Source organism: Elephas maximus, chromosome 10 (assembly GCF_024166365.1).
Source record: "Elephas maximus indicus isolate mEleMax1 chromosome 10, mEleMax1 primary haplotype, whole genome shotgun sequence".
NCBI lineage: Eukaryota > Metazoa > Chordata > Mammalia > Proboscidea > Elephantidae > Elephas > Elephas maximus.
In genome coordinates this window covers 33,832,306-33,850,160 of record NC_064828.1, presented here as the reverse complement: position 1 = coordinate 33,850,160, position 17,855 = coordinate 33,832,306, and the positions used below count along the sequence as shown (strand labels likewise).

The 17,855-nt window shown below is 48.6% G+C and overlaps 1 protein-coding gene and 1 gene segment (V, D, J or C); one reads left to right on the top strand and one right to left on the bottom strand.

Annotated features, from left to right (window-relative positions):
• The window catches only part of DAD1 (defender against cell death 1), an 83,557-nt gene that overhangs the window by 27,612 nt on the left and 38,090 nt on the right, over nucleotides 1–17,855 (top strand). Inside the window, exon 3 of the mRNA XM_049899234.1 lies at nucleotides 668–17,855. This exon is cut by the window's right edge and continues 38,090 nt beyond it. The gene's annotated coding sequence lies outside the window, so the exon portion shown is untranslated. The remainder of the gene's footprint in view (nucleotides 1–667) is intronic.
• Nucleotides 5,525–17,855, bottom strand: part of LOC126084627 (T-cell receptor alpha chain C region-like) — a 682,839-nt gene continuing 670,508 nt past the window's right edge. Inside the window, 4 exon segments of the C gene segment in view lie at nucleotides 5,525–6,060; nucleotides 6,757–6,864; nucleotides 7,759–7,803; nucleotides 9,331–9,591. Of these exon segments, the coding sequence occupies nucleotides 6,758–6,864; nucleotides 7,759–7,803; nucleotides 9,331–9,591 (413 nt within the window).

Sequence of the window (17,855 nt, the reverse complement as noted above, 5' to 3'; positions counted from 1 at the left end):
GGCCGGCTTCCCAGCCTCAGAAGGAACAGAATAAGGGAGACGAGACCTTTTTGGTGGAGCGCTGCTGCCCCCAGGTGGCTGGCTGGGGACACTACCACAGAGTCGGGAATCCTAGCCTGGCGTTTTTCGGGTCTCAGATTCTGCGGTTCCCCAGTTCCTGGTCTCCTGAATCCTGTTCTGCTATCTGCGGGGCAGATGTCCGTCAGGACCACCACTAAGCACTTAAGGCTCTGCCTGGGGGTAGGGGCTGAGGGTGGGCCCAGCCAGGGGATCTCCCCGGAGAACCCAGTCTCCGTTGTAGGTGTGGGGACCACATCTGCCCCTGCCCCACACCCTCCTGAGGGGGGTGGGCTGGACATAAGCCTTGAGGGTCTGTCCTGTATTTACGAAGTGTTTTTTTTTTCTGAGACCACGGTTCGATTTCAGGTCTTGGCTGGTGGGAGGTGGGAAGGAGGGGGTAGAGGTGGGATGAGGGCAGCCCGGAGCTGCAGCGGGGTGGGCGGAGCCTCTGGGCCTGCTGCTGGGCGTGGGTGCCAGCCCCTCCCGGTCGGAGGCCCACCCATCGCACCTGCAGTGACTGCGGTGTAACGGCCCAGCCAGCCCCGCCCCGGCACGTGGCCTGGGGCGATGCTATCTCTAACTCAGTATTTTTAACTCTTCTTTCCAGAGGATGTGGCTTCTGCGGGAGAGCTTCAAAGGATGCCCTATTTGCCCTTCTGGGTAGCCGTGACGTCATGGAAATGGGAGGGAGCGGCCTCGCGCCCCCAAACACCTGGGGGGATGTGGGAGGCTTTTTCCACTTCCTGCCCTACTTCTGGCTACTGACTCAATGTCTGACCTGTTAATTTCAAAAAATGTAGCTCTACATATGCTGCTCAGAGGAAACCACAGGCATGTGTGTGTCTGTGTGTGAAATGAGGCCTGGGAACCCCACACTGTCGCCCAGGTGGGCTTTACACAGGGGCGGGCACGGTGGTCCTGTAGCCTGGCCAGCAATCAGGTGTTTATTAACAAGATTGACCGCCCCGGGCACCCACGTGGCTGCTTCCCCCAGACCCACCCATCTCAACCGGAAGCTCTAGCTCTCAGGCACATCTGGGGAGGTAGATTGGAGAAGGGGCATATAGGGTCAGGCATATGGAGTCAGTGAGGTGGAACAGCAAGGCCACTTTTGTACCTGCACCTTGGGGTGGCCACACAGTGAAGGGAAGCTCTGTGTGCTTCCCCAGAGTACTTGTCCTCCAGGCCTTTCTAGGTGGGTGCTTGCCTTGGGGGCATGCCCTGGCTAAGAGGCCACCACTCAGGTGTTGCTTCTCCTGATAGCTCCTTTCTAAAAAAGTTATTGTAAAAATATATACAGTGCAACGTTTGCCAACTTAACATTTTTCAGGTGTACAGTTTAGTAATACCAATTACATTAAACATGCTGTGCACCCACTACACATAATTGTTGCCGAATTTCCTAGCACTATAAACAAGCACTCATTAACCAAAAACTCCCCCTCACCCTCTCCCTCCCACCCTGATGACCACTAATAAACTAGTCTCTGTACATTCGCCTATTCTTGTTATTTCCTGTAAGTGAGATTATGCAATATTTGCCCATTTGTGGTTGACTTATTTCACGGAGCAGAAGATTTTCGAGGTTCATCCATGTTGTAGCGTGGAGCAAGACTCAAGAGTTTATTTTTCCTTATGGCTGAGTGGTATACCATTGTATATATGTACCACATTTTATTTATTCATTCATCTGTTGATGGGCACTTAGGCTGTTTCCTCTCCTGATAGTTCTGGACAGGTTACTCTTAGCTCTTGGCAAAACTGTGAAACGGAGTTTCATCCCGCCGCCTCCTCTATTAATCCCCACTTTCTTTTCTCTTGTGCTTCTCACCTCCCCTCAACTCAACTCAACTCCCTTCCCAGTGCCTAATCATCCTTTCACGGCACCTATTATGTGCCAGACACTATGCTAGATGTTGTGGACACATCTCAAGGAGCACATAGCCTAGTGGACTTCCTGGGTGGACGTTACCTGATAACCTAAGGTGATCTCTGTTAAGGGCTTTACATGTGACCAGGAGACTTAGATTTTGTGAGAGAATCAAGAGGATAAGCAATGCTCCAAGACTCAGTGATGGATAACAGCAGCGGATGGCTCTGTTGAAGCTGAAGACCCCACACAAATGTTCCTGAAGTGTACACTCACTGAGCCTACCCTTTCTCTGACTGGACTGTGGAAATGCCAGGCCTCTAGGTAGAGTTACAGAAAACCCTCTAGAGTGTTAGGCCCGGGGCCATGAGAGGTCTGCCTCTAGGGCTGGACTGCCCTAAGCCTTTTGGAACAGTAGGGCATCTGTCCGGAGAAATCCATTGTGCAGTTGGTCATTGTAACATGTTTGCTGCTGGGTTGTCTATCTGCCCTCCCTGGAGCTGAATTCATGCTGGTCTGGCTGTAGCTGCAGCCCACCACCCTGGCTCACAGGGATGGTGACTCCTCAGACCTTCTTAGGGACTTGACCGTGTCTCCAGGTTTTCTCAGCTGGCTTGTCCCCCCAGACTAAACAGCACCCAGTCCCTTACTGCTGCGCTCTCTGTACTGAGGGGCTCAGCACTGACCTTCCCAGTGGGCACAGGAGCCCTTCTCCTGGGTCTCCCACAAGGCTACAGGTTGGGGCCTGGAGCCAGGCATAAGAACACAGTGGTCAAAGAGGAACGGGCTCGCTAACCCCACCCTGCACTCACCCACTTGCTCCTGATCCACTCCTTTGACCTCAGCTCTAACTGGCCTCAGGTTTAACTGCCTCAGACCTGAGGATGGCCCTTCCTGGGACTGAGGAACTCTTGGTTTTCACTGGAGGTTTATCAGGGGGTGGGAGTCCTTGGGTGGTGTAAATGGTTAACGTGGTCAGCTGCTAAATAAAAGGCTGGTGTTTGAGTCTACCCAGAGGTGCCTTGGAAGAAAGGCCTGGTGATCTGTTTCTGAAAAATCAGCCATTGGAAAGTCTACAGAACACAGTTCTGCTCTGACACACACGGGGTCGCCATGCACGGTAGTTGGCTCGATGACAACTGGTCTATCTGGAGGCGGATGCTGACCCTGCTCATTTTCTGGCCTCCACGCTGCTCAGTGTCTGCTTACCCTGCACCTCAGCCTAGGCTGGACCTGAAACGAGGCAGCCTTTCTCCCTTCAGGTGTGTGAGCTGATCCCCAGCCCTGCCGTAATCACCTCATATCACCTTGGGCAGCCTTCGGGGACCAGTGAACCCTGGCCCTGCCATCTGAGGACTCTGGGCTGGCATGCCTCCTCAGGCTCCCTTAGGTCTCCTTCAGTCTGGGCTCCTCTATGGTTCTTGGAGGGATGTGTCTTTGGGCTTCTCTGCCTTCTATGACCCCTGTTCCTGGCACCCTGAGTCCCCAACTCTCAGGAGAAGGCCTTCCTCTCCAGCTATTCATACTTCTCACGCCTCGGTTTTTTTTTTTTTTTTTTTCAGAGAAAAGTGAATTACCACTTCAGGAAGAAAAAAAAAAAAGACAAACTAATTTACCCTAAGTTTTTAACAGTTGGTAAAGGCTTGCTCTATTAACCCTCCTGGGGCATTTCCATTTAATAAGGGAAAGAGAATGTTTTAATTAAAAGAAATTCCCAGTGGTGGGCTCTCTGACAGTGCGCTAGACTGATGAGGAGACAGTTTTGAGCATGAGGGCTTCCCAGAGTTCCCTGAAGGTGGCACATCCCATCTTTGGGAAGACACCACCAGTGCCTCTGTGTGTGAGTGATCCTTCTGTGATGTGATTTCCTCTGAGTCTTGCTTTCCCTTTGTTGTTGTTGTTAGCTGACTGCCCTGGAGTTGGCCCCCGACTCACAGTGACCCCATGTGTAATGGGAAATTCTGCCCAGTCCTGTACCATCTCCATGATGAGTTGCAGATCAGACCATTTCGGTCCAAAAGGTTTTCATTGGCTGATCTTTGAAAGTAGATCACCAGGCCTTTCTTCCTAGTTTGTTTAGTCTGGAAGCTCCTCCGAAATCTGTTCAGCATCATAGCAACACACAGACCTCCACTGACAGATGGTTGGTAGCTGGGCATGAGGTGTCTTGGCCGGGAATCTAACCCAAGCCTCCCACGTAGAAGGCAAGAATTCTACCACCAAACCAACACTGCCCCTCTTCCCTTTAAAAAACCCGGGCCATTGAGTCTATTCTGACTCATAGCGACCCTACAGGGCAGAATGGAACTGCTCCATAGAGTTTCCAAGGAGTGCCTGGTAAATTTGAACTGTCGACATTTTGGTTAGCAGTCGTAGCTCCTAACTGCAATGCCACCAGGGTTTCCTATTTCCCTTTAGTGGGCTTAAAAGGGCCCTGTATTTAGGGTGAAGAGGAGGCAGCTCTAGGGAACCGAGAGTTCGTGACTACCCTTGTTGGGGCCAACAAGGAGATGGGACGGTGGTTCGTAGTTCTACAGGGTCACAGAATTAGACATGCACTGAGGTAGAGATGGCCTCTGATTCCAGCTGATATTTTGTAGGCCGTGACCCTGAAGTTCATAGAAAGGAGGACTGTGCCCAGGGTGGCTCCATCCCTGTGAAAGAAGTGAGCCTGAGTTGTAGCGGGAAGGATTTGTATTTCTGGCTGGTGGTCAGACACTCAGGTGAACCAGAGAGGTATTTAGGGATAGAACTCCCAGGAATGAGTATGTACTCTGCTTTGACCATGGTAGGGACAATTGGTAGGTGGTAGTGGAGCGGTCTCTGAGGTATGTTCTCATTAGCAACCATGACCTTGGGAAAGGTGCTCTCGCAGCTTTGGAGAGGTGCTAGGATAGAGATGGTGCTCTATGGGGCCCCAGGGGATCCCATCGCTTATCCTGTAGGTGTGGGTTTGAGATCTCCTCTCCTTGGTGGAGTCTCTGGACTTGTGGGGAGAGAGCTCATGTCCCCTTTCCTCATTCTCACACCCAGATAGTGGGAGTATAAAGTCCTGGCAGGGTCACCTTCCCCCCACCGTGCTCCTGGGCTGGGCACCTAAAGGGGCTGGGAGCTGTGTGGGATACAGACAGTAAAGTAGCGGATGGTTCCCAGCCATGAATCTGGGGGACATTGCACGGTGTCAACAGAAATCCAGTCTGAGAGGAGAGGCAAAACGAATGTTCCTGAAGAGTGAGAAACAGTGGGTGGAGCTTTGGGGAAATTTGCCCTGTGGCCCCTGAATGCCAAATGCCCACCACAGGTCACCACCACCCATGTGCATGGGCCTCCTGTTGTGGGTGGCCCGGTGGAGTGGCATGAAACAGAAGAGCAAGGGCCCTGGTTAGAAGTGGTTTGTCCTGGCCCCCAGCACGGCTTTCGAGGTGGACTCTTTCAGAGGTGATTCTGAGAAGTGGTTGACTTAAGCAGCTTGCTGAGTAAGACTCCCTATGTATGGCCTCATGGACAAATGCGTCGGTTTCCTTCGGCTTAGCCAGTGACCAACAGCAACAAGAAAATGACCCCAAACGAACTGAGTCAATCAGGAGCACAGCCTTTGCTCTTCCAAATCACTTTTAATGAAGCTGTGGGCAGCAGAATATACATGACTCAGATACACAGCACAGCAGGGCCCAGATAACGAGATTGTTTTCTCCACTTCTTTGGAGAAGAGTAATATGGATTTCTATATGAACACTCTTTAAAAAAAAAATACAGACTCCTCAAAACATTTCCAGGAGATAGGGTCCAAGAGAACCCACTGAGGGCCTGTCACAGTCTCTTGGGAGGAGGGTGTCTCTCCACAGCCGGGAGAGGTGGCAGCAGCCCTCCCCTTACTGTGAACCTCAGGTGGTGAAAAGCAGCAATAAGGGAACAGAGGGGCTTGCAATATATATGGTAGCTCTTCAGCATCTTGGTCACCAGTGCTGGGTAGAATCCAGTTGGTGGCATTGCCAGGTGGGGCCAGGGAGTCAGTGGGAGCCTTCTTTTCCATGCGGGGCGGAGAGTTCACTTCTCTGCTTGAAGGGGGAGAGGATGGGTGACAAGGAGGAGGAGTGAGGGAGCATAGGGTCTCCTACAATCTCGGTGACCTGGGATGAGGAAGAACAGAAGTCAGGCTGCATACTGAGGAGGACCCAGGGCTATTATGGGATGTGCCTCACACCCATACTTCTTTTTGTAGAGTTCTAGGGACAAATGGGCCTGGAGTTCTTACTGACGGTGATGGAACCAAATGCATTTGTCATCAGGGTGACCAGGGACACCGGGGGAGAAGGGTGTGGAGGTTCTAGGCAGCAATGGGGTACAGTCAGAGTACAATGTCTTCTCACTATTGAGCTGAGAGAGCAGTACTGGGGCAAGAGGATGAGGAAAGGCTTTGGGGCCTGTCTAGGTCATGCAGTGAAAGGGATACAATAGAAGGCATGTGGGCTAAGAGCGCAGGCCCTGAGTTTCTCTTTTTTCTATTCACTAGCTGTGTGGCTCTTGATGCTACTTGGCCTCAGTTTCTTCATTTCTAAAATGGGGATAATAACAGCTGTTCTTCATACCTCATAGGGGAGACATGTCTCAACTGAGATGATGGCAATGAGTGTATTGTGTTATGCAAATGTTTGGGGCCATTGTTATTAATAAGAGAACTTGTAACAGGAAGAAACGGAAGTTTTGGTGGCCCATATTTAGGACTTAAAAGCAAGGCCCTGGGGGAAGTTTGGTCTCAGGGCTTGCGGACTCACGGAAGACCCTCTTCCTCCTCCACCCTGTCCCCAGCTGAGATGCTCACTCACCTCAGCTAGACCATAGCCGCAGCGTCATGAGCAGGTTAAATCCAGCCACTTTCAGGAGAAGGATGCGAAGGCCGATCACATACAGGTTTTGAAAGTTTAAGTTTGTATCTGCAAGACCAAGAGACCACAGCGATTATGGGCATGCACACCTCTGCACAGCTTCTTTATGACACACCAGTGGCTTTCCCCAAAGCAGGGTGGGATGGCTAGGGGTGGGCTTCAGCTCCTGAATCTGCCTCTTCCTTTGAGGTGTCAACACCCCCTAACACACAGATATTTGTGTACCCCTCTAGGCTCAACAGTATTTTATCTCAAAAGACCACCACCAAGTGGACTTACCGTTATTTTTCTGAGTTGTTATTTTCTGTAGGGGTGGGGGTAGGGTAGGTGCTCTGATCTTATCTGTAATCTCTTGGGTCTGGGCCCCTTAGTGAGAATCTAGTGGCTAAACCACAGAAGGAACGACTCATAAGAACAGCTCAAATGGAAATAATATGGCTCAGGGTAGGTGGTGTGGAGGGCTTGGGGGAGCCCAAAGACAGTATCATATACTATGTGAATACCATTGCTTTTCTTGAAAGAAGGCAAATAATCCTGGATATGGAGGGGAGATGACCTCAGGAGATTAGTGTAGGGCTGGCTGTACATAAGAGAGTCAGAAATTTCATCGATGGGTCAACCAGAAGCTCTCTTTGGCTCTCCTGACAGTGGAGCTATTGCAAGGAAGGCAGAGTCCTAGGAGTGAGTCATTTGTCTAGTAAAACTACAGACTCATTCTCAACGTATTTAGAATGGAAAAGAAAATTAGAGATGGTGAGAGTTGCTTGGGAATTCAAGAAAAACTCCGGTTAGCTCTGAGCAGGACTTGAACTGCTGTTCCCATTCCTCCTAACTTTGTTCCCATATCCACTAATTCCTTCCACTTCCCCTACCCAGTCAGAGTTAGTATGGATTCATAGCCTCCCCAGCCTGGCGTGAAGCCAGGCTAGCATTCTCTCTTACCTGTTTCAAAGCTTTTCTCTGTCAACTTGGCATCACAGGAAGTTTCTAAAAATAGAAGCAAAGACATTTTCTTAAGAGTCCAGAGCCTATCTGACTCTCCTACCCCAGACCTTCTAGAACTTGGGCAGGTAAACATCAGGCTACAGTCTTCCCATGTGGCGAGATCTGGAAGGAACTGATGGCATATGGGCACTGCTGGGGAGAGCCACTGGTCCTGGGCAGAACTAACACCCTGGCTTCCCTGGCACCATTTCATTCACTCAAGAAATATTGATTGTGCAAAGTACATACTATATGACACAAGGCCACAGGAACCAGACTCTGCCCATGGACAGATTCCAGTCTGGTAGGGGCAGTAAGACATGTAAACAGTGACAAGTGCCATAAGAAGTACAGATAACTTCATGTTTTCCAAAAGCTTTGATCCCTGTCTCTCCAATTTGCTGTTTTCTCCATCTCAAAAAATGGCACTATCATTGACTCAGTTGCTCAGGCATAAAACCCAGCTGTCTTCCTCCATCCCCTCCTTTCCTCTCATCCCTGCAAACACATCTTAATTCCCTTGCCACCAGCGGGCCCAATCTCCATCATCTCTCTGCTGTAATAATTTCCTTTCTGCCTCTACTCTTGGCTCCTACAATCCATTCTCCACTCAGCAGTCAGAGCGGTCTTTTAAAAATATAAATTAGATGTCACTCCCCATTTAAAACCAATTGACAGCTTCCCAGTGTATTTCGAATAGCATCTGTCTTCTCTCTCAGACCTACGAGACCCTCTGATCTAGCCCTTGCCTACTTCTTCAAGCCCATTTCCTACTGCTCTTCCCCATTCTCACTGTGCTCCAGCCATTTCTGTCCCTGTCTCAGAGCCTCCATAGGATCCTTTCTGCCCTTTGTGTAGCTGGTACCTCCTTATTCATTAAGTCCCAGCGCCTATAGCACTTCCTTAAAGAGACCTTCCCTGACCTTTGGCTGTCTCCTCAACCCCAAGCTGAAGCACATGTCACAATCTGAAGTTATCTAGTTCTTCTCTGGCTTAGGAATGGTTTCCCCTCACTGGACTGGAGCTTCCTCAGTGCAGACCTCTCATCTGACTAGTTTGCTCCTTCACTCCAGCACCTGGCACCTTGTAGAGGCACAACGAATGGTTGTTGAGTGAATGACTGAGGTCAGGAGTTGGGAAAGATCTTTTGGAAGAGAGAGAGAGAAGGGGAGGCATCTTGGAGAAGGGGCACTGGAGCCTGGGAGAGCAGTCAGGGGCAAGCAGCCCACACACAGGCAGGGAGTGAGAACCTTAGAGCCTGTACAGGAGGGGTGAGGCCAAAACTGGGCCGGGGGCCTCTCCCACCTCCTTCTCCCCATCTACTTTTTGCCCAGGACTTTGTGCAGACTGCCAGGATGAGTGAGGCTCGCTGGGCCTTAGTGAAAAGAGAACAGACAATTCGCTGACAATTGATGAGGCCAGGACCACCCATCAGAGCAGCTTTTAGACCCCAGTAACCTGTGCCCCAGGCCTGGCCAGGCCTCTGGAAGTAAGGAGACACAGCTTCCTCAGACCCCACGCTGCACTGACCTGAGCTGGAGTAGAAGTCGGTGGACTCGCCGAAGACGTAATTACACTCAAAACCTGTGTTGTTGCTCCAGGCCAGGGCCCCGTAGCTCTTGGAATCTGTGGACTTCATGTCCACCACAGTTTGTCCTGAGCCGAACACCCCGGGATCTGAGCCATGTGACACGTTGGCTTTAGAATCGAAATCGGTGAACAGGCAGACAGAAGTGTTGCTGGACTTAGAGCCTCTCAGCTGGTACACAGAGGGGTTGGGGTCTTGGATATCTGTTGGGCCAAGCGGACACGGGGTTAGGAGATGCTGTTGCTTCCCTCATATCTCCACCCTGGCTGGATGGTGTTCAGGTACCAACGATGGGGCTGGCGAGTCATGTTCTCAGGCCTTAGATTGGGAAAGAACATTTTAGAAACCAGCTTCTCACAATGGGTTGGGACTTAGGGACAGGCACAGCCATAAGTTGTGGCCAAAAGGCCAGGCTTTCAGTAAACATTCTCTACCATACCCTGCTATTGGAGGAAACTAAAAAAACAAAAAACAAAAAAACAGTGTTGCTTAATGATATCGCTCTTTCTGCCACTTAATAGGAAATTCTCCGAAACCTCAACAGGCCCAGTAAACAATGACATACCTCTGGCAGAAGGGCCAGGGCGAGCACAGAAAAAGGCACACCAAAGACAACCATTCTATCCTGGGCTCTGGGGGGTCTCCATCACCCAGGCTGGGCTTCAAAAGGAGTTGGATGTTTATGATATGTTGTCATTAAGTCGGAACGTCTCTCACATTGCCAGAAGATTTCTGTCTCATTAATAAAGCGTTTGGAATACAAATCAGAACACCTGAGTCCAAGCCTAGGCCCTATCATGTACAAGATGTGGGGCTTTGAGCCAGTCATACCAGCTCCAGAAGACTTGGGGGTTTTATCTGTAAAATGCGGTGCTATCTCATCTACCTTCCAGGTTTTTCTGAGAAACCAGTGAGAGATTCTCCATATAAAATTATATCTGACAAGCCATAAAGTACTAAGCAAACATGAGTAGTTTGTAACTAGTAAGATTTGCCAGGGTGTTGCCATGACAACGTGCTACCGACTAAGGGTCACAGTTTCTATTCGTCACCCCAGGAAGCAGGAGTTGTTGGAGGCTTTTCCTTAGTGCTGGGAATCATTCTTCAGTATTTCCGTAGGATTTTGTGTTTTTAATGTGATTCTCATTGTTTATTCTTTCCGACCTCCTGCCTTTAGAGAAGGAAGCAGAGGTATGCTGGGAGGATTAACAGGCTCGGGGCCACCCAGGAAGTTTACAGCAGGGTTGGGATTAGAGCTTCCTGTCCCTACAGTTCTCGGCTCCCTCAGCTCCTCATCATGTGGGTGACTTTTCTCAGACCTGGAGATGTACCCTACTTGTTAAGCCAGCTAGGGCACCTTGGTGGCATAGACATCCAGCTGGACCCCAAACCAGGGAAACCAGCCCTTTGCATGGCCTTGGGTTGCTGAGTTGAAGGCAGAGACACCTGCAGCGGGGGGCCCGGAGCAGCAGAGCAGGGGGTGGGCCCCATGGTTCTGTCTGAGAGATCTAAAGCCCTGGCCCAAATGATTCTGCATACTCCCTTGTAGTTGCCACATACTCAGGGGGTGTGGGGAGGGCTGTCATCCCTGTGGGTTAAGGCCCTAAAGTCTAACTCTTTTACTGGAGGGGAGAGACAGGAGGCCATTAGCACCATCACCACATCCTAAACATCCCAATGGGTTAGTCAGCCATCAGTGGCTGTCATGGTCAGAGCAGGGGAGGAGGCAGCGGCAGGGTGTGCAAGCGCTGAGGGAATGGGGGCTAAGGGGAAGGCAGACGGTAAGGCGCTCCCAGACATTGTATGTAAGATTGAATCAATTTTTCAATGTAGAAGTTCAGCTACTCCAGGTCCTAATACCTCATTTTAATTCGAAACCATGCAGCAACACATGTCCAAATGCTCTAGTGCTTTAGATCCCCAGGGGCGCAGCAGTGATTGAAAGCTCCTTTGCCACTAAATCTGTGCTTTGCAGTCAGGCACTGGAAATGCAGAAATGCTGACTCTGGGTCCCACTGAGGCTCTGGTGAGTCCCAGAAGCCCAAGAGCACGGGCATACTCACCTGGAGTAATGGTAACCCTGGTTCCTTTGCCAAATTGCAACTTGGAGGCAAATCCTGCGTTACCACTTCCAATGTCTCCACTACAGAAACCCTTGGGTTTCCCCTTCTCCTAGTGGTGGGGCAACCCCTGTTAAAGCCCGCTGATGAAAAAGAGGGGAGGTCTAGGCCATAAGATGTCCATGGCGAATTGGCTTCTCTCACCTGCCCATCTGGCCAGCATTCTAAATGGGATTCCCAGTTCCCAGTGGCTGGTCTTGCCCCTAATTATCTTGAAGGCCTTTGTATTTCTTTTCGCCATTATCTAAGAAGTCATCTTCGCCTCACCACCCACCCAGCATTTTTGTAAACTTTCTTAGGCCAAAATGCATGTGCTATGTTCATTCCCAATATCATGATGTTTTTCCTTATGTCTGGAACTCCTCTTCTCTCCTTCCTTTGCCCATATAGATCTTACCGGTTCTTCAGGGCTCAACAAATCCTTTCTACTGCATAAAACGTTTTCTACCTAGGCCAACTTGCCAACCAAGACCCCATTCCTCTAAGTCTCTGTTGGGCCTATTGATATCATCAACTGGTTAGCATTAAAATAGTTTTCATGGTGCTAAATTTTCAATAATCCTGTCCCTTTGGCTAGTTTTTACATTATTTGAGGACAGGTCAGGCATCCATCTTAGACTTCTTTATACTCAGTCTAACGTTTTACAGAGTGATGGCCACAAAGAAAGGATTAAAAAATGTTCATTGAACAATTAAAGTCAAACTTTAATGTGTTTGACCTAGAGAAACATAGATATTCAAGATTGATAGTGACCTTTTTTCCATTCACAGAAGCCCTTGTAAGACAATTAGTTATAATACCCATCATTAGCCTCACCATAGCTATAGCTGGGATATTCCCAGGGAAAAGATTATGACACTGGCCTATGGGGTTGCATATGGTGCTACCTGAGATGACTCACCAGATATTATGGTCACTTGGGTCCCTTTCCCAGATGTGAGTTTACCAGTCATTGCTCCAGTATTCACACTGCAGGTGACCCCATCACTGAAACTCACTTAACCTATCTATCTACTCCTTAAATAGCAGAGGCACTGGTCTCCCACAGGGAACAGAAGGATCACAAGGGAGGATTTAGACCTTCTGCTCTTCTGGATTTATATTTTGTCTCTAGTGGTTCAGTCCTTCTCTTGCCCCATCCTGCCATGGTGCTCTGGGAGGTAGGTTGTAATTTCAATAAACCAAGGCTTTAGGATACAAACACTTCTGTTTAGGGAAGCAGTATCTTGGGTCCTCTTTTGGAAGGTCCAGGACTACTTGCTCATCACCTGTGTCATGATTCCTAAGGTCCCAGCCTAAGGATAATGTCTCTGAAGCACGGAGTGCTAGATGGGAGGATTTTCTAGGGAGGGGTGGAAAGAATCATTTGGAATCCTTCAGGAGAAAACACCTGGGCTCAACTCAGCATCTTGGGCAAAGGAGAATTTGTTGTCAATGTCTACCTTTATCCCGCTTTACTTACTTCGCTGGACCCTCAGTCTTGTCCCTTCTCCAAAGATCACCTTGGTAGCACTGCTGTATCCTCACTGCAGGTAAGGTCTTTGCAATAACCTTCCTGATGCTAACCCACTGGGATTACCAGGGTCTCAGAGCACCATCCTAAATGGCTGTCCAGATGTTTGCTTCTTAGGTCTCCTATTTCCCATGGAAGACTTTTCCCCTTCCCTTTACAATCATGTATACCTTAGCATAGCAAAGGCTTGATGATGGTAACAACAATAACTACTAGTATTATTACTTTTGAAAGCTATTATTTATTACTGCTACGTGTCAGGCATTGTCTCATATTATTATGATGTGGTTCTTGTCACTTTGCTATTGAGAAAGTGGAGGCTTAATTAAGTACAGCTGGTGAGGGTAGTGCCAGAATTTTTGCCAGGTCTGTTGACCTCCCAAGCTGTGTTATGAGCCCTACCCCATACTGCTGCTACACCTCATTATTTCACATGGCAATATTTTGTTCTGTTACACATAAGGCGGCCATGTATAAACAACAACAGCTCTTCAGAGAGGTGACTGGGTCACTTCTACCCTTGGGAGAGGGTTCAAAACTCCACTAAACCCCAGAAAGGAAGATTCTATGAACAGGCATCCTGATACCTTTCTCACTAGCCAATCCAGGGAATTTAGCTATCTGCTGCATTAAAAGAGAATTTGTGTTTGCCATTAACTCATCTCTTTGCCCCAAGAGCACTTAGCTAATTTCCGGAATGTTCAGATTATCTGGTGCTGATATTATCGGCTCTGCTTGGAAGCACCGTGTATCTGGAACCTTTTTATGTTTCTGTAAATTATTCTGCGTGGATTTTCATTTACTCAATTGGCTTTTGTTACTTCTCTCTTTAATATGAGAAATGGGAACATTTAAGTCACCAAGAGAGCTTGTAGAGATGGAAAATGAGTGTTCCATATATCCCCAAGTTTGCCATAAATCATTGCCTGTTTTCTCATAGACGAGTCATCAGTTACTTTAGGCCTGGTCATTTGCATGGTCATACTCACATGGGTGCACAGCCAGCCTGGTCCCTGCTCCAAAGGTCAGCTTACGGTAGTCACCAGAAGACACACAACAGGAGGGCACCTTACAAGAACTCTAACCTAGGCGGGACCAACTGGCTGGAGCAGCTCCTTCTCCTGTCCCTGTCCTCTAGGCTCTTCCAAAGCCTGGGACCAGAGAGAAAAGTCTGGCTCATAGGGTCCTAATTCCTCAGCTTTTTGTGTAATTGTCCCACAAACCTTTTCCTCAGAGCCAAGCTTGAGCTGGTCAAGCCTTTCTAGATGGTGGATACCCATTCTGGGCTCCACAATTGAAAGTGAAGGAAGAAAATCGGAAGTCAGGAGATGAGCCAGGGGTTAATTGGGAACTGACTGTTGAAGGAAAAATTCACAGTACTGAAAACAGATGGAAGATCAAGTGTAGGGTTAAATGATGGAGTCGAGGCTTCTGAGGGACTCCCCTTTTAGAAAGCGAATTCTATCATTGCTTGAGGGCAGAGAGAGACTAAAATTGCTGTAGGAATATTCATATGAAAAGCACAAAGAGGACTGCTTAACTATGAAGGTTGTAAGAATCAAGAGTGAGTTACATACTGGGCTTGAGACTCTGTTTCTGCAAGTTTCTAAGAGGAGGGTTGACATCCATGTGGAAAAGTCTCCAAACTCTAAGAATGGTTTGGACAAGTACTTCTCAGCGAGAATTTTATACAACTCCAGTCCTTCTAAATTTTTCTGCAAAAAGTGATTCCAAGCTCAAATATGTTTAGAAAGTGCTGTATACTATATTTCAGCCCTGACGACTGACAATGCATACTAGCATTTTAAAGGCTCTAAGAAGTCCTTCAACAAAGAAACCCAGAGTTTCTGAAACTTATTTGATCCACTTTCTTAAAAGATCCATCAACACCCATGAAACACATGCAGGTTTAGATACGTACTCCCTGGGGGTCCCCTTTCTAGTTCAAAGAATTTAAAATTCCATCCTAAACTTCAGCCTAATTCTATCCATTAAACTTTCAGCGCTCTGAATCTGTGTTCTTTCACTCACTCCTGCAGAAACAACTAAGGTCCTCAGTGATGCCAATTATTTCTTTCTAATCATCATGGAACAACTTCATTCTGTTTGGGCAATCGCTGACCACGTGGACATCTGTGCAGCAAACAGCGCCTGTCACTTTCAGGAACAACCCCAGGGCAGACAGGATGTGGTCAACATGCAGGACCAGATTGCCCAAAGCCTGCTTTGCAGGGTTTACCTACTAGGAACGGTGGTGATATGGGACAGAGGCATGGCCAGGGTAACGAGCGCCCAGGGGCAATCACTAAGTTGGCCCCCGATTCCACTGGCCTCACCACTAACAGGGGAGGGGGAGAGGGGAGTGATTCATTGGCCAGCCTCCTCTAGCGCCCCCTTGGACTTGCATCCCAGGAGCAAATGTCCCCCTCTAACCACCCCTCCCCAGGCCTCTGATGTAGGGTGTTGTTGCACTGCTTCTCTGCTGACAGGAAAACTGAGGGTAATTGAGGGGCTGAGTGGCTCTTCTGTACCTAACCCCCAGCTCCCATCACTGCCCCTAGGCCCCGAGACTCCAGACTAGGGGGTGGGGGGCTCTGAGGACAGCTGAGAGCCAAGCCCTCCAGCTCTGGGAAAATTGGCAAGTCTCTCTCTGGACTGTTTTCTCACTCCGATGCCACTGCCTTCTCTCCCTCCCTGCCTCCCTGCCTTCCTTCCTTCTCTGTATCTAACATACTTTTTGGTACATAACAGATGTTCAATAATATGTGTTGAATGAATAACCCCCCTAAACATTTTAATTCATTTTTAATGTTGTCTTCTTCTCTGGCTTCTCTTATGAGGACTATTTCAATTCTCCTTTAACTTCTCTCTGGTTCCAGTTTCCAAACTTTTTACTGTTTTTATTGCATTATTCAGGCTTTAAGTTCTTCCCACGTCTCTCCATTGGACGCGGAGTTTTGTTAGAGTGTGTCCAATGCCCAAGGTCTTGGGGAAGTTGAATTCATCCCTTTTATGAAAACTGGATGGTAACAAACATAAAGTCACGCTTTCTTTTCTGATAAAGGTCTTTTGTCTCAAAGGAATCTAGAAACAGCGAATGAGTCTGTCTTTCTGTAATGATGAAAAGGCCAGTTCCCGTTGGCAATCACTACCATTAGAAAACAAACGACTATTCAGCCAGTGGCTGGGAATTCAAATTTCAAAACATTCAAGCCTTATGACAAAACATGAAAAATTAGTTCAGGAAGCACAGATTCATCATTTAAGAAAGCAGAGTAGGGACTTTCTGTGCCTTTGGCCAGAGAATAAGGTCAGGTACCTACTTGGCTGCACTTGGAGTCTGGTTCCACTCCCAAAAGTGAGTGTTCTGCTGCCCGTGTCCACACTCTGGGACAAGGCAGTACAAATACCTGCCCTCTGCCACCCAGAATGGCTGCCTGTGACTCCCTCACACATTTACAGTCTTCAGGCTCAGGGAACAAAGCTTAAAAACAGCCTCTTCCATGGTTTCAGAGTCCCTGGGTAGCATAAACTGTTAAGTGCTCGACTACTAACCAGAAGGCTGGCGGTTGGAACTCATCCAGAGACACCTCGGAAGAAAGGCCTGGCAAACTGCTTCCAAAAGTTCACAGCCTTGAAAACTTTATGGAATGTAGTTCTACTCTGTATGCGTGGGGTCACCACAAGTCGGAAATGACTCGACAGCAACTGGTTTTTTGGATCCATGGTTTGGATGATAAATTTCTCTGTATCTCTTTATGCCCAGTAACCAGTCCCCCTAGGTTTCTACTTTTCTCCCTGCCATACCTGCATCTTGACAATCCAATCTGAGGACTTTAGTGATCCCTTCAGCAATGCTGAGTCCTACACCAAGACTACCATGGTCACTATGGTAAGAAGGCTCAGGACGGACACACCAAGGACTAAGCAGGTGGTCCTTGAGGTATGGCATCATGTTTGAGGTGTGAGAGATGCTGGGAGCAGTGCACTCGATGGTAAACAATATGGCCCTAGAGTCAAGTAGATTTGAGTTATATGCCAGCTCTGTCATTTCCTAGCTGTGTGATCTTGGGCAAGTTACCAACCCCAAACCTTTATTTCCTCATTTGTAAAATGGGCATAATACTTCCTCCCTTTCATTGGATGGATGTGAGCATTGAATGAGAACTTATATAAGGGACAGATGGTCACTGGCATACAGTAGGCATTCACTGTTAGCTGTTGTTAGCTGCTGCTGTGTCAGCCCCTGACTCATGGTGACCCCAAGTACAACAGAACGAAATGCTGCCTGGTCCTGTGCCATCCCCATGACCCGTTGTGGAACCGGCCACTGTGATACATAGGGTTTTCACTGTCTGATTTTTGGAAGTAGATAACCAGTCCTTTCTTCCTACTCTGTCTTAGTCTGGAAGCTCCGCTGAAACCTGTTCAGCATCAGAGTACCATGCAAGCCTACACCGATAGGCGAGTGGTGGCTGTGCATGAGGGGCATTGGCTGGGAATCAAAACCAGGTCTCCAGCATGAAGGGCGAGAATTCTACCACTCAACCACCAATGTCCCCAGGCATTCAGTATTTACGAGTTAATAATCTAATGATTCCCAGCAACGCTTTACACTAGGGCTGCCTGCCGTCAGAGGAGACCCATCCCTGTCCCACCACCTATTCCAGAACCCTGGTTGGGATGCTCTAATCCAGGGGACAGATATCTCATGGATCCAAGAGGAGGTGGTGAGAGTCTCAGCCACAGGATTGAGGGGCATGGCAGACCCCTTGACTGCCAAGGAGAAAGGTTTTCTTCAGAAACTTAACCAAGGGTTTAATCTCTTTTCTC